The sequence below is a fragment of the Amborella trichopoda genome, chromosome 5 (genome assembly GCF_054954075.1).
Source record: "Amborella trichopoda isolate Santa Cruz 75 chromosome 5, AtrichopodaSantaCruz75HAP2 v2.0, whole genome shotgun sequence".
Taxonomy (NCBI): domain Eukaryota; kingdom Viridiplantae; phylum Streptophyta; class Magnoliopsida; order Amborellales; family Amborellaceae; genus Amborella; species Amborella trichopoda.
Window position 1 is genome coordinate 17181624 of NC_142340.1, and position 17168 is coordinate 17198791.

Here is a 17168-nt window from a genome sequence, read left to right on the forward strand (position 1 = left end):
TTTTATTAAAGTGGGGCGGCCTGCCTGGGAAAGGTATCTGCCTTTCCAACCCACCAAGCACCGGTCGACCTTGTCAATAACATGTGACCAGTGCCTCCTTTTGGGTTTACCAAGGCCTAGGGGCAATCCGAGATACACAGTGGGGAGTTCGTCCACTTTGCATTCCCAAGTTGGGATCAAATACTTAATGTCAACAGTCGAACTGAGGAACCCCATCATTGTAGATTTTTCCATATTAACTTTAAAGCCAGTGGCCTCTTGGAAGCATTTGAGATACAATCTTAAGCTTTCAACTTCTTGTGGAGAGGCATCTAGAAAGACTAGTGTGTCATATGCGTATTGCAGTTGTGACACTATAGGTCCTCGACGGGAGGTTTGGAAACCCGAGAGAAGGCCAGCGTAGAAAAGGCAGGAGATGGACCGGCTAAAGACTTCAGCCATAATTGTGAAGAGGAATGGGGAAAGAGGGTCCCCTTGGCACAGCCCCCTGGTGGAAGGAAAGAAACCTTTGGGGGAGCCATTGATAAGAATGGAAAATAATGGGTTAGAGAGACAACCTGTCATCCATTTCCTCCAGCTAAATCATGTAGGGCATTAAGAATTTCCTCGTCCAGGAATGAACACTCAAGCCCAAGGGCCTGTGCATCCGTTAGAGACAGGAAATCCAGGTCTGCCATTGCAGGTCTGGGAGCAACAAGGGCGGTATAAAGGGCTTGGAAACAAGAGAAAAAAGCATGTTCTATGTCATCAGGCTAGGCCAGGAAAGAGTTATTTACTTTAATGGTGGAGATAGTGTTGTCTCTCCCACGGCAATTTGCAATCCGGTGAAAAAACTGTGTATTGAGGTCTCCAGCTTTTAGCCAATTAACTCTAGATCTCTGGAACCAATACAAGTCCTCTTTTTTGAGGGTGGAAAGGTATTCCGACTACAGTTGACTCCTAGAATCGAATTCGACTTCTGTCAGAGGTCTTGACTCCTCTGCCCCATCAAGGACTTCAATAGATTCGAGGAGTGAGGCCTTAGTTTGTCAGTAATTTCCAATAATGGATTTACTCCAAGTCTTCAAAGCAGCTTTAAGCCTCTGGATTTTAGTTTGGAGTCGGAAACCAGCACTACCAGAGACCTGACTAGAGAAGGAACTCCACCAAACAGGAATGAGGGTAAGGAGGGACTTCTCTTCCAGTCATGCTAATTCAAGGCGGGCTTGGAAAACGAAAGGGTTTAGGGCCTCTACAGAGGGCTTGGATAACAAGGAGAATAGGGCAATGGTCGCAAGTGACTTTAGCCAAGGCTAGAGCATGGGAACCCAAGAAAGTTTCCTCCCAATCCACCGAGAAGAGGAATCTGTCAAGTTTGGACAGAGAGGGTTGACGAGAGTGGTTGGAGCAAATGAACCGACAACCTTGAAGAGGTATATCAAGAAGGTCATGCTGAGAAATGAAATCCAAGAAATCATTCATTCCCTGAGAAATGGAAGAGTTAGAGTTTCTCTCAAAAGACCATCTAGTGATATTGAAGTCGCCACCAAGATACCAGACAAGATGTGGGAGAGAGGCAACCATATCAAGTTCGGACCAGAAACGAGGGCAGAGAGCAGCCAAGCAAGGCCCGTAGATAGCAGAAAATTTCCAATGGAGGTCATATGAGATGCGAGACAGGAGAAGAGAAACAGAGAATTCCCCTAAGTGGGAGGAGACCAGGGAATGTTCCTAGGGATTCCAGATCACCCAGATCCCTCTTGATGCCCCCACTACAGGTAGCGCGACCCATTGGCATGATCTTCTACCCCAAACCTGACAGATGTGAGAGAGGGAGGGCACAAGTAGCTTGGTTTCAGTAAGAGCCAAGACAGCCAAGAGGTGTCTTAAGGTTACATCCTTGACTGCGTTCCTCGTTCCAGAGTGACCCAGTCCTCCAATGTTCCAAGATAAAATCTTCATTGCTTGGGAGAGGGGAGGGGTGAAGAAGCAAGTCTAGGCGATCTCATCAAAGAAGAGGAGGTCAAGGAAGGAATGAGATCAGGGGAAAATTCTCGTAGGAGACAGAGGAGAACAAATTAAGGAGTTCTCTCTATCCTCTAGATCTCACCTTTAGATGACTCTGAGCATCTGCTTGAAGGAATCAGTGCGCTAGGCCTTCAAGAGCAGCGTATTGGAAGCCCTTATTGCATTAAATCTCTTTCATTCTAATAAGCTCGTTGTCGATCCCATCCCCATCGACCAACTCGGCTCTGTCCTCAGTAGAAGAGGGAGAGATGGGAGAATCCAGGTCATGTAGTAGCACCTGCGCTTGGGAATTTCCATCCCCGTCAACCCTCTCTGTGCTGGCATTCGAGAGGGGAGAGATGGACCCTACTGCTACGTTAGACGACTCCGGGGCCTGGGGCTGCAACAAATCAGTTGGCTAAAGGTGGGAAGGCAAGGTGGGATAGTGGACAACGAGAGAAGGGCAGGGGAGGGACGGGCAAAGAGAAACAAGAGTAGGGAAGAAGGCAGGGGCCCAATAGATAAAAGAATGGGAGGGGAGGCCAAGCGAGAAGCCACCAGGGGTGGATGAAATAGAGGCTGCAGAGGCTGAGGTCTCAGAGACACAAGAGTCAGAGGAAGGAGAGAAACAGGGGGGACAAGAAGAGGGGAGTCATAAGGGTGAAGAGGAACCGAGAGGGGGAAGAGGAAAGGTAAGAGAGGAAGTGATAGGAGTTAGTGTGCACCCAAGTGCAGGTAATCCAGGGGTAGAGCGGAGAAGGATGGAAACGAAACGTCCAGACCCTGTTGAGACAGACCAGGTGAGGGGACAAAGGGGAGAGGCGGGCGAGTTCAAGGTTAGAGTGACCGTGGTCAAGGGGGGACACAAGGGAGATGCCAAAAGTAAAGGAGGACTCGTCCATGGGCAAAAGAGGGTAAGGGGAAGCAACTTCTGCATCAAAACGAGAAAGAAGAAGAGAGAAGGAAGAAGCAGAGGGGTAAGAGGCAGACGAGGCTGCTTCCAGGGGCGGGGAGAGAAAAACTGAACAAAGGAGAAGAGGAGGGAGCGAAGGGCAGGAGGAAATCACAGGAGGTGACAGAAGGGACCGGGTAGGTAAGGGCGACGGCGAAAAAGGAACAAGGGAGGAGAGGGGAGGGGAGGGGAGGGGAGGGGCAAGGATAGGTGGACGAGGGGGGAAGGCGAGGGCGGCAGGGTGGTAGAACACACGTCACCGCTATCCAAGATGAAAGCGCAGGGGGAGATCGCGGGGTTAGCCAGATGGGATGGGGTAGGAGAAGGTGACGGCGGAGGTAAACGAGGGTGGGAGCTGAGGTGACATCTGTACGGAGGGGGAAGCCTCCTGAGGCGCCAGGTGTGAGGAGGAAGATAGAGACAACGCCGGGGTGGATAGCGGCAGCTGTACAAGGGGGACGTCCACGGGCGACACGTTGACGGCAAAGGGCGGCTCCGTAGGCGACGTGTCCTTTGCCCTGATCAGGGGTCAAGGGAATTAAAAGCATTGTCAGAGGCCAGCGAAGGGACATGGCGCGCAGCAAAAAATGGGCCGGGTAGAGCATGGTGGCCCGAATGAACCACAGCAAAGTCTGCATGCAGCTCTTTTCCGAGCCTACGCTAAGAAGAAAAAGAGGGTACAGAGTCGGGTCGAGACTGTTGTACCCTAACTTCGCCTATCGCGTCAAGAGGAGGGGAAGCCCAGCGTTGCTCTTTACTACTATTACCAAGCCTAAAGACGGGCCCAATACAGGGATCCCGGCTATCTACGGGCTCTAAGAGTTTAGAGGCCCAAGCCCGGTCTGAAGAAGGGACGCAGGCTTCTGAGGACGGCGGCTCCTCCGGTGGCAGTGCTTGCATGAAACAGTGATCCAAGAGGTGGAGGAAGGACCAAATGACTGAGAAGAGGCACCCTGATTGAAGAAAGAAGCGGAAGGGGGTGAGGCTTCCGACCACGAGAGAGAGACCTGGAACAAGCTATTTTCAATTTCCAACCAAACACTCGAAGGAATGAGGATGGTGTCAAAAACCTCCAGGAGAAGACACATGGAGCCAAGCGGGAGGGTCTCAAGAGATTTCCAATGAATCGAGACGAGGTCACCACATGCCTCCGCCACTTTCCTAAGGGTAGAGGGGGACCACGCGTGGAGGGGGATGCGTTGGATGGTGAGCCAGATACACTGCTTCCCTTCTGAGGGAGACCACGGTCTAAGGTTGCATGAAGCACCTTTGAAAACCGAGGATTGGAAAGTGTCCAGAACATGCTTAGCCAAGGCTGGGGAAGGGAAGGAGAAAAGGTAATCTCCTCCTGAGATTCGTTTGCATGTGAGGGGGGAAGCTGCATATTACTTGAAATGACGACCTGAGAAAAAGAAAGCTTAGGAGATTTCTCAGCCGTGGAGGAATGAGATTCAGCAGAACCAGAAGAAGAAGAATGGGCGGTGGGACGAGAGAGGTGGTTGTGTGAGAGCACAAAGTGCGTAGAAGGATAAAGGGCGTAAATCTTATTCCAATCAGAGGGCTGAAGAGAGAAGCAAAGGCACAAGATACGGGGAGGACGAAAGGGGGGATGGAAACGCTTGGGAAGATGACGAAGACCCATTCTTACATCCTTGCGTGATCCTCTATTTATTTTTTTCCTCGCTCTTGAGAATCGTGTTTCAATCGAAATAGATCTAAGTTTCATCCACATATGGAATCGAGATTCCGTCTTTGGAATCGAGATTTCCATCCCCCTAGAATCGACACTCCAGAAATCAAGATTCATTAATATGCGGAATCGAGTTTCTGATATCTATGGAATAGAGTTTCTGACATATGTGGAACAGAGATGTATTTTTTTCAGATAAAGTTAACATAAACAAAGATGTTGTTGTGTCAAATCGTTATTCTAACATATTTGGAATCAAGTTTCTAAAGTATATGGATCAAAGATCCATACCAGTTTTAGATCGAGATTTGCAATAATATGGACTGTGCAATGCGTTTGATGACCCCTACTAGGAATCAAGATTTCATTTTTATGGAATAGGAAACCCCAAGCACATTTTGAGCCTTATCAACTTTAGAACCTATATTGAATGTCTCTTATTAGAAGGTTTCCCAAATTGTGTTGACTATTGAACTTACAGTCATTATATACAAAAGAAGTATTTCTAAATTGTGATTTTGCCTTCATTATTGTAAAGACAAAATAGGATTATGTCTATGCCATGGTTTTACGTTTAATTGTATGTGTTGTATTTACCAATTATATTTTAAATTTAAAGTAAAAGCCATCTAGGGTGGCACAAGTAACATAATGAAAACCTGCAACCAGTAGAAGCATTCGAAGGAATATTTCTACTCAAATTTCCGTTAAGAAGTGCACAACCATCATAGACATCGGACATTATGTACTTTGAATTGGTTTTTTTCTTTTATTTTTGGTACTTTGAATTTATTTATTTTTGAATCAAGATTTAATCCTCGCTGGAATCCAGATGCGATATATTTGGGAACGTCTACCCACAATTAATGGGTTCAAGTTTCTAAAGATGTGTTGGATCGAGATTCCGAAATTAAGGAATCGAGTTTCCTTGGTTCCAATAAATGGTTTCTAAAGATGTGTTGAATTGAGATTCCGAAATTAAGGAATTGAGTTTCCTTGGTTCCGAAAATTGATTTCTAAAGATGTGTTGATTCGAAATTCCGAAATTAAAGAATTGAGTTTCCTTGTTTCCGAAAAGTGGTTTCTAAAGATGTGTTGAATCAATATTTCGAAATTAAGGAATCAAGTTTCCTTAGTTCCAAAAAACGGTTTCCGTGGAGATTCCTTAACTAAAATGCGCAATTCAGAACCGGAATTACAAGGTCGGTGGAGAGATTCCGGTAACCATGGTCTTTACCATATCTTACATCAAAAGAGCTAGTCTTGCTTATTTCAATCCAGAAGAAAATCTGACACAAAAACTCTGAATAATGCTTAGAAGGTAGAATATGTATATTAATGTGTACACCTTCATCCACAATCCATAGAACACTAACGACCCATCTCTCTCCAAATTTCCTAATCATTGTTTCTTGGAAGTTGGATTCCCCCCCCCCCCTGTTTGTCTCAGTACTAACACATTATTGTTCTAAGGCATATAAAAGATCCACTATCTTTGATTCCAAACTAATAATTATGTCTCTACAAAATTTTATGGGAAACGCATTTCACCGCTCCACCGGAAATTCCATCTGCCTCTACCATACGCCAGCTTGGTAGTTTCCACCTCCTCCATCACATGCCATAACTTTGTTAGTATAAGCAACTTTGAAAGTCCTTTATAGAGGGCCAAGGAGTAGTGGTTACAAGATAAATGAAATTAAAGCCCTCCACCTCCCCCTTTGATCTTCCTTTTATGCAAACACCAATGTATATCTTTTCATATAAGATGGCGTAGACCTAATAGCTTGGAGCTAGGGTTTAGCAAAGAAGTTAGGGAAGATCCATGATTAGAGAAAGATTTAAAAACCAAAGATAAAAGGAGCACTAGCTACTCTAGGGTTTTGAATAAAACCCATAATAAGGTGCTTCATTATGCTTGAGTACAGCTCTTATATAAGAAAACCCTAAACGAGAGTTGATCTTGGCCATCCAACTTATCTAATCGTGACAATTCATTACAAAAGACTTTAAGTCAATAAAAATACATAAAATACTCTAGAAATTACTACTTATGCCCCTAAGTGACTAAAATGACTTGGGAAATAAATAATAAACATAAAAGGACAGATTCAATGATTATTTTGCCCTTCTATGTTTCTGCTTGTAAACTTTAAGCTTGTCTCTCCTACGCGAGAGCAATATTCTGAGTCGCATCAGTCCCCCCTTCCTCGAATTCAGCGGCTCGTCGTACCATCATATGGAATGAGATGCTTGACATTAGCATCGTAGGTGGGAATATGACTTAATGGCTTTAACTAATAGCCATTATCATTGATCTTTATCAAATTTTTGAACGGTCCTACCTTGACTAGACTTGAAATCAAGGCTTGCCATTTTACTGCATTCCCCAAAGACATTGGATTAACCACATTTTGGACCCATTGAAAATGCCATACTTTTAGTACATAAGCACAACATATTTGGTCATTAGCACATCGAAGAATACTTTACCATGAATTTTAAAGCGGCTCAAGATTAATGATGCATTACCCTCATGATTTACTTCAATTCGCACATAGTGATTAGATAGAATAGTCAAGACAACAAGAAAAATAGCATCCTTAGTACCAATGTCATCCCTTTGATCCTTTTTTCTTCATCTTGTTGTTCTCTATAGAGATTATCCATTGAGAGGATCACCCATCCAATCATCATTAACGATGGGACCCTTATCAAAGATGGGATTACAATTAAAACTAGGACCATCCACTGATTCCTAGAATATTGAATCCAATTGAAGATTGGATCCTCATTGTTCTCCTTCAAATTGTTGCTCACGTCGATGTCATCACGTATCAAACCCATCTTCGTAACTTAACATGTCATCAACTCATTCCCACCTAGACTCAAACTAATTCGCGCCAATCTCCATAAAACTCCAGTGTGTCAACCTTGAGACCGATTTCCCACTTCCTATTATCGCCATCCATAATATCAGCTCTCTCTCTCCTTGGAGCTTGATCATGAAGGGAATTATGAATTCCTCGTTTGCCTCGATCTCATCCTCTTGAGACGGGGCTTGCATCTACGCCAAACCGAAAGCTAGGGTTTCAACCAATCTCATCAAAACTGCAATCTCTTCTCACGAAATAGCATCAGAGGCTTCTACGGTTGTCGTTTTTCCTCCTCTTCCTCCACGAGGAGTCATGGTTTTTTATCTTGGGCACAAAATCGACACTACACAACCATCCGCTCAATTCTACAATACCGTCCGTATAGTACTACAACATCGTCTGTAAACTGCTATAGTATCGTCCATACATGTTGTCGGGCTCTGATACCAACCTGCCACAGGCCTAGTAGCTTGGAGCTTGGGTTTAGAGAGAAATTAAAAAAGATGAAAGGAGGAGCACTAGTAGCTCTAGGGTTTTGAATCAAGTCCATAACAAGATGCTTCATTATGCTAGAGTATATCTTTTATATAAGAAACCCTAGACAAGACTTAATTTTGGCCATTTAACAATCCATCTAATCGAATCATGCCCATTCATTATAAAATATTTAAGTCAATAAAAAGACATAAAATATTAAAAATTACTACTTATGCCCCAAAGTGGATAAAATGACTCAAGAAATAAATAAAAGACATAAAATAATAGGTTCAATAGCTATTTTTCCCATTTGATGATCTAGATATTTTGCCCTTTTGAAATCAATTTTTTCACACCTTTTCAAGGATGAATTTTATTTAATTATGCTTTAAAGATGCTTTTTATATTTTTTAGGATTTTTTTTTTTTTTTTTTTTTTATTTGTTTTAACATTGTTTGGCCAGACCTGCCCGGTTAGGCCAGGGGAACCAACCGGTTTTTTGGTTACTCGAACCCAGCCCTTGGCCGGTCTCTGGGTCCGATTCGTGCAATCGAATACCACACATCTTATGCAATTCAGAATCAAAAGCCATAACCAGACATAGTGCATTTAGCGAGAAGTAAGTTTGCAAAACAGATAAAAGAAAAGGATTGGGCATAACCAGTAACTTGGAAGAGGAGCTCAACAAGTGTCTTATCGACAAGAGGGGGAGACTGTTTGTGCGTAGAGAGAGATAGGGAGACTGTGTATGTGGGCGTGCATGTGTGTTTGTGTGTGTGAGAGAGAGAGAGAATGGACTGACCCAGTAACGATGGGATAGGAGCTCGGCAAAGGAATTGCCAGGAGAAGGGCAGAACCCCATGCTAATTCTCTTAGCAGCCTTGATCTGCAATGAGTCGGGATCATCACCAGCACCAGGGTCAGAAGCGCTGATGGCTAGAGCAAGCTGAACCTGATACTCCTCCTCCACCAAATTGTAATCAACACCCGCTTCCTCCGATATTCTATCACTGTGCAAAGTTGCCGGAGAAGAAGAAGAAATGGATGCCTCAGGTTGAGATCTCAATTCTAACGAAGAAGAAGCAGCAGAAGAAGAAGAGGTGGTTCCTCTGTTATTATTAACGCTCCCATCTCCACTACCTCCTATGCGCAATTTCCTGAGAAAATATTTCATCTTCGACATGGTAATGGAACGCCTCCCTCGTTAGGGCACTTTTTCCCTTTCCCCTTTGACTTTCATTTTGCAGTAGCCGCGCATAAATATACTCTCTCTCTCTCGTGCAGAGAGAGCCACCGCTTTTCGATTGATTCCTCCACTGAGTGCACTCTCAAGGTCGGAGAGAACGGGCTGATGTCGATCCATCCATGGCTTTAGGAGAGAGAGATTCTGGTTGAAGGGAAGATTTGTAGTGGGAAAGAACAAAAACAAGCACATCACACTTTTCTTTTAATTTTTTAATAAAACAAAAACGTATAGGGCCTGTCATGTATAGTGTTTTATCCATGATAAAAAACTTTTGCTCCAGTTACGCGTCTTTTTCGGTCAAAAATGGAAAAAATCCGCTTGTTCCATTTCGGTCCACTCCATACCGTCGTCGGCGTCTCGGAGAATATCAATATATCCGCTCACAATAACTTAAAAATAAATCAATTTTATTTTAAAAAATTGGATGAAAGAATCCGACCAAAAATTCGCTACGGCAAAAATATTTTATATAGAAATATCGTGAATATATCTGATTAGGCTAAAAAATCGAAGCGAAAGAAATTGATAAATTTAAATATTTAAAACTCTGAAAAATAATAATATGTCAAAGTCATCAATAAATAATCCATCTATGAAAATTTGAATAAATTAATGTAATTAAGTCAATCAATTTAAATAATCCATCTATAAAAATTTGAATAAATTAATATAATTAAGTCAATCAATTTAGATTTTTCATAACTCTCATCTCGTCATCCAAAACCAAATACAAAATTCAAATGATTCAGAATTAAATCAAGATTAATGAAAAAGTTATGAGTTTGGGAATGCTTAGGCCCCAAATATATCGTCATCATTATCATGAACATCATCATATGTGGAGGTGTCATCATTTTTTGTCTCTTTGAAAATCACAATAAACCAAGTTGTTCAAGGCTAATTGCATTACAATTCATTTTTACGAGATGTAGTCATCATTTTCGAGTTCACTCTTATGTAAACCAAATTGTTTTAAAATAATTGCTGTCAATTTATTCATCTTTTTAGTTTGTGTCGTCTCAAAAGCATTCTAATTTCTTTCGCATACTGATGTGCTACATGGTTGGCTTAGAATCCGAATAGCAACCATTCGAACCAATGGAATACTTTATCCATATATTTCCCACCTAACTCCTACACAATGAGAAAAAATTTAGCCACATATTCAAGATACCAGTGGTCGCTAGGCCTTTTGAGCCATTTCCGGTATTGGCACTCTCTTGAATAGTATCTCGATTTTCCACATACATAACAAGTGGTTTTCTTTTTGTTGGCAATATACTTTAGGTTCTTTTAATTTCCATTGTGGACCTTAGGAAAGAACGACTTCTTGTTATATGGAGTACTTGATTTTTGTTTAACAATGTTTGCTTTAGAGTGAAAATTAATTTATTCATCTTTCTTTTCCCTAAGTCTATTCTCTTCTTTAATTCGAATAGATATTTGAAGTTGAACCAAATCATGATCATCTTTCTTTTGTTTCATCTTTCTTTTGTTTCATCTTCTTTTGGTATTCTTTCCAAGATGGGGGTAACTTATAAATTATAGAGCCTCCTAAGAAATATTCATCCAAAAAATACCACAATCTTTAAGTTCACAGGCTACAAGCTACAACTCATATACTTAAGAGAGAATATGCTTGTTTTCAATGAATTTAAAATCTAAAAAGTTAGAGATGAGAAATCTTTTGTTACCAGACTCTTCCGTGAGGTACTTGGTTTCAAGTAGTTTCCATAACTATCTTACCGTGCCAATGGAGTCATACATGTCATAGATCGGGTACGCTAAGGCATTTAGGATATGACCCTTGCATATATAGTCATCCTCCATCCATCTCTTGTATGATTGAATTTGCTCGTCGGTGGAGTCCTCTGATGGTGGCGACAGTGCAGGCATTGACTCGGTGGCTATGTAGTAAGAGAAAAGAGAACAATTTGCTGCTATCTTTTGAAATTCAACCCGTTGAAGTGTTCGAGTCGAGTAAAATCATGATTCATGACTTTCAAATAAATCATGGCAAACTCTTTTTTTTTACCCATAAATATCGTCTTGAATTGTTGGAGATTGGTTGGGTGAAATGGGAGAAGAAAATGATACGATTTCAAAAAATTAGATATTGAACTCGAATTGTTTTCTGACACGCAGGAGTGTTATATCAAGACAATATTTGCCGTTTCAACATAGTATTTGATGTGCATAATAAGAAGGGCAATTCATTATCAGGATACAGGAACACATAGAGGTTTTTTACAATGTTCCTAAGCTCTATGCACCCAAGCTTGGAACCCATACAATGAACACCATAGTTTTGATGTATTAGATAGAGAAAGAGTGAAAAATGAGTTAAGAGAGAGAGAGAGAGTTAGCCCACTGAAGTCAAATAAGAGTTCATGGGAGGGTTTGGTGTGGAAGCATCAATGGAGGCATAGTGGTTTTCATAATATAAAGATCATGGAGAAGGTTTACGTATGGGAGTAGAAAGGTTTGAAGAGGCTTCAACTAGGGCACATGGGTAGATTCTAATCAAGTAGATAGTTGTTGTAGTTTGATGGACCAGCATTGATGGGGTGTTTCGAGGGTAAAAACTAGGGTTCAGGTTTCATGGTGATTTGAAATAAGGACTAAGATTAAAGATCGTTATGGTTTAGAAGTTTTAGTTGATGCAAGAGAGCAGCAATTGAAGGGCAGTTTGGCTACGATCTTACGGTGGGATAGGGATTGAGATGAGCTATCTTTGGGATTTGTAGTTGATAAGGGTGGGTTTGATGAAGGGTGGCGTGGGAGGTGACTTGGCTTCCTCTGTGTTTCCCTCCTCTACCAGATCACGTGTTAGGCCTTCTATTACTAGGTGAGTGTTTAATCTCTAGTTCTTATGGTTCTTCAGTGTTGATGCTTGTTGGATGGTTGGTTTTTAAAGTTTCAAGTATTAGGGTCCAATCAATTTAGGTTTTTGAGTGTTTGATGTGTTTGGGCTTATTGTTGTGTTGTCACCTCTCTTTCTCTGTATCTAGTGTTGTATTGTCATCTCTTTCTCTCTCTCTCTCTTGTTGTACTTTCATCCTCTCTCTCTATTGCTCTGATGATGGGTTTGGGGTTTGGAGGATTAGAGAGAGGCAAGGGGTTGAGTATATAGAGAGAGATGAGATGACGGGTTTGGGGCCTGAACGGTTAGAGAGAGATGAGAGGTCAAGGACATAGAGAGAGAGTATTAGCTTGAAGGGGTTTTGGAGGATTAAAGAAAGAGAGGCGAGGGTTGAGTATGTAGAGACAATGGGTGGCCAAGTCTGAGGTATTATTAAGGAAAAGACATCCTTGGAGGAAGAGGATAAGGAAGGTGTTGAACTAGCCTCAGTGAGTATCAGACGTGAGGAGTGGCTGAGGCCATCAAGCGGGTGGGTTTGGTTGTGGTTGGTTCTTTCTCAGCTCCATTGCATGACCTTTTTGGTCTCGAAGATGGGGCTCATAGAGGTTGGGGTTTATCTTACTCTCCAGAAATTAAATGGATAGGGAACAATATCTTATGTTTGCGATCTAGTAAGGATGTTCAGAATGCCACTTTATCCCATGTAAGAAGAGTTTGCGGCAGAACTTTGTCCGTTGCAAGTTGAAAAAGCTCCGATCATTCTTCTCTAGTTTAGAAGCAAGCTTTCTACATCAAGGTTTGGGGGGTTCTGATTAATTTGTGGAGCCTAAATGTTTTTCAGCGATTAGGGAATGCTTGGGGTGATTTCCTAGGGATTGATTAGGAAGCATTGCAAGCTGATGATTTGTCGTTTGTTAGAGTTCAAGTGAATCGCAATGTCCTCTCTCCAAAACCTCATAAGGTTAAGCTATCAGTTGGCTTTGAAGACTTTATACTTGATGTACATACTGAGGAGGTTAAAAGCCCCAGTTTTTCATAGTCTCCAATGTTGAAGAATCTGAGGAGATTGTATCAAAGAATAAGTGGACTAGAGTACATTCTCATAAAGATAAAAAGGTATGGCCACTTTCAGTTTGGTCTAGATGGAGAAATTTTGAAAAAGATGCCAATGGTGAATTGGCAAAAATCAGGGATGGTAAGGGAGATGAGGACACGTGGCAACATGTGGAATCCATACAATAAATGGAGGGTTTCTTCGGGTACTATTAAAACACATAATAAGGTGTGGGTGGAAAAGAAAAAGAATGTTTTAAATTCAAAAGGGGGAGGGATACCAAAAGGGAGGAAAGTTTCTTTTTCAAATGGGGGACGGTTGATTGTGTCTATAGGGAGTGGTGATTTGAAAAGGCAACAATTGTCTATTACTTGTGAGGATGATGCAAGAAAATGTAGGGGAGGGAACCAAGATTAATGTGGGGGTGACGGTTATGGAGAATCCGAATCCCCGCAGTTGACGAGATTGGTAAGTTGGATAGTGAGGGGGTAGTGCCGAAGAAGGCTGCTCAAGGAAAGGTTGATTTGGATGTCTCGTCCTTCCCGGTGTTGACGACGTTTTACAAGATCAGAAGCTCAACAGTTGCAGCTCGGTGCTGAAGGATGCTGATCTGTTAAACCTCATCAGACTAGTGCTTAAGGGGGATCAGGAAGCACTCTTGCGTTTTGTTGTCCTTTCTTGTAAAACAATGGCTACTAGGTTCCTACCATTCAAGAAAGCTGCTCATAAGAAGATTAGGGAAGTGGCTCCTCGCATTCCTCTTGAGGAACAGGGACTCCCAATTGTTGTGGTTGAAGAGGAGGAAAATCATGTTATTTTCCCACCTTTATAGTCCTTGGTGTTGTCTTTTGGGGATCTTGCTGATGGGTGGCCAGAAGAGGAGGTTGATTTTGTCCCTCCTCTCAATACTATGCCTGCTGAAGGTATTGGTGGTGATGATTTGAATGACCACCAGCTTCATAATCTGTTAAGTGGAGTGGATGACATGGTGGCTTTAGTGCAAGCTCCTGAGGTAGTGGAAGAAGATGTCCCTGAGTCGTACTCAGTTGAACTCACTTTGGAGCCGATTGGGCTAGAAGAAAGTGAAGTTAATTTCACTAAGGAACAAGTTGTTGTATGTTAGACGATATGAGGGCTGATCTTGATACCCCCGTTAGAGTGGTGTTTGATGCCATTAGAGATAATGTGAAGAAAGCAGGGGCCAAGGTGAAGAGTGCAGCAGGTGTCTCTGTTAATGGGCGTGAGGAGGTTAAAGACAAAAGGGTTGCTGGTATTTCTGTGACAAGCAGGGGGAAGGAACCAGCATCCAAGCCAGTTCGTTAGTTGGCTCGTGTGGCAACTCGTTATGTACCCAAGACTGCTTGTACGTCCTTCACAGGTAAGGTGTGTAATCTTTCAGGCCTAGTACCCAATCGTTTACTAGTGGATCATTGTTGGCAGCTAATGAGGGTTGCTCTTCTTTTGTTCCATGATAATTCAATTATGGAATGTGAAGGGACTTGGTAGTGCTAAAGGTAAGCATGAATTAAAACTTTTGGTTACTAAGTTTAGGCCTGATATTATTTTGTTACAATAAAGTTAAATGCCTAGTCCTACTATTAGTACTGTTAGAGAATTTTGGGGATTGAAACTTGTCATGACAAATGGGCTGATGGAGTTCCCGGTGTCTGGTGTTCAGTATACATGATCAGTCTGGTTATTTTGGTTATGAGCAAATTAGACAGGTTTTTAGTTTCAATGGATTTGGAAAGCTAGTTTCCCTTGGCTTCGATCTCTTCTTTGGCATCCTCATACCATGTACCATTAAGCATACAATCTAGCAATTTTTTTTTGGGGCCTAGACCTTTTCGTATAGATGTTGATTGGCTGCTTGAATCAGACGTCGTTTATTTGGTAAAACATACATGGTCAAATATGATTGTGATAAGACATCATGGTTATAGATTGCACAAAAAATTGTTGACAGTTAAACACCATCTAATTGACTGGAAGCAGCAAATAGGTTCTATCTGAAAATAAAATCAGATAGTGTTATGTCATAGTTACAGTCATTAGAGGAGGATACTCAGTTGTTGGGAGTTCTTTTGATGGAAGTTACAGGTACTAAGTACCGGCTGGAAGGTGAATTGCATGATTTGTTAAGACTTGAGGAAGTTTATTGGAAACAGAGATCTAGAGTGAAATAGTTGAAAGAATGTGACTTAAATATTGCTTTCTTTCATGCAATTGTAAATTCTAGAAAGTGCATTAAAGACATCTCTGGAATCTCTTTTGGTAACTTAGTGGACAAGGATGGTGAGGCTTGGGATAATAAGTTTGTTAGACATTTTGAGGAGGCCTTTACCAGTGAATGCATTATAGGTGTTTCTTTTCCTGGGGTGCAATTTCGAACTTTATTTGATTTTAAGGCCCAGGAATTAGAAATAAGTGACTAAGGATGGAGTAAAAGGTGTTGTTTTCTCTCTTAATGGGGATACGTCACTTGGACCAAATGGTTTACCATTGCTTTTTTTCCATAAGTTATGGGATTTGGTAGGGGATGAGGTCTTTTATATGTGGTTGATTTTTTCAATTATGGTGTTATAGTAAGAGCATTGACTCTACGTTTATTACTCTAATTCCTAAAAAGGATGCGATTGCCAGTATTTTTTATTTGAGATCTATTAGTTTGCTAACAAGTCTCTATAAGATTATTGCAAAGTTGTTATCCCTCATATTGAAGAAGGTTTTGTCGTTAGTGGTCTCGGGCCCCCAATCAGCTTTTATTAAAGGAAGTGGATAGCGTTTTAATTGCTCATGAATATCTTCATTCTAGAGTTTTGTACGTAAAACCACGTGTGGTGATGAAATTAGATTTAGAGAAGGCACATGATAGGGTTGAGTGGAAGGTTTTAAATGAAATTATGCTAAGAATGTAGTTTGGGGTCAGATGGAGAAGGTGGATTAAAGGTTGCTTATCATTGGCTCATTTTTCAGTTCTGGTGAATGGAAGCCCGAAGGGGTTTTTCAAAGCTCTCAGAGGTTTGAGGCAATGAGATATGTTGTCACCATTTCTGTTCACTTTGGTGGCGGAGGGTTTTAGTTTAATGCTTAAAAGAATTGAACAGAGATGTAGGTTCTATGGCTTCAATGTGGCTGTCGGGGGCCCTATTATCTCTTACCTCCAATATCCTGATGACACGCTCATCTTCTATGATGCAAAGGTGGATCATGTGCAAGCTATTTTTTTTGTTCTTACGTTGTTGTGAGGACCGTAAATCAACATTTAAAGGTAGAGGAGGCTATAAGGTGGTCTACAGATAGATTATTTTGGGATATTTGATTGAGTTAGAATACGGTGTTGGATGTTTTTCTTAATCAGTTTTGTAATATGTTGCTAGATCTTGATACGATTTATATATCCTGGCATTATGAGGATGAGGTAGTTTGGAAGTTAACTACAGATGGTATGTTCTCGGTGGAGTCTGTGTATCAATTATTATTTCATGATATATTACGATGGGAACAACCAATGCTCAGATTCATTTGGGAATGATGTATTCCACATAGGATTCCAATCTTTTTATGAACTCTCTCACAAAATAAAGTGTTAACAATTGACAAATTAAGGAAGAGGGGGAAAATAATCATGAATATTTGCTTGCGTGTAAAACTGATGAGGAGAATGGAGATCAATTGTTAATTCATTGCCAGTTTACTTCTGCGTTGTGGATCTGGGCCTTTCAAGTTCTGGGTTTTCAAATGCCTTTAACGGCACATCATTATGATCTGATAGATCAACTCTTGATTCCTTCTTTGATAAAAAAGAGGTGATGTTATGGCAGATTTTTAAGGCTTCAATCCTTTGGAAAGTTTGGTCGGACAGAAATAGGCGTATTTTTTAGGGCTTCTGTTGAGAGTTGGATCGTGTGAAAGATTATATTTTTCAAAATATTTGGTTGTGATTTTTTTCGATGAAAGAAGGTTTTGGGGTTTCAATTATTGATGTTCGGCTGAATGTGAGGAGTTTGTTACATCAATGGAG

General features: G+C 41.4%; 1 protein-coding gene across 12 annotated transcripts in view; it reads right to left on the reverse strand.

The window, feature by feature from the left end:
• Positions 1-9212, reverse strand: part of LOC18448176 (Protein kinase superfamily protein) — a 67031-nt gene extending 57819 nt beyond the window's left edge. For all 12 annotated transcript variants that reach the window (XR_016055202.1, XR_016055199.1, XR_016055201.1 and 9 more), the window contains exon 1: positions 8784-9212. Coding sequence is in view for 6 of the 12 variants with exons in the window: in XM_088866226.1 (XP_088722352.1) it covers positions 8784-9164 (381 nt within the window). In the remaining 6 variants the exon portion in view is untranslated. The remainder of the gene's footprint in view (positions 1-8783) is intronic.
• Between the last annotated feature and the right edge of the window lie 7956 nt (positions 9213-17168).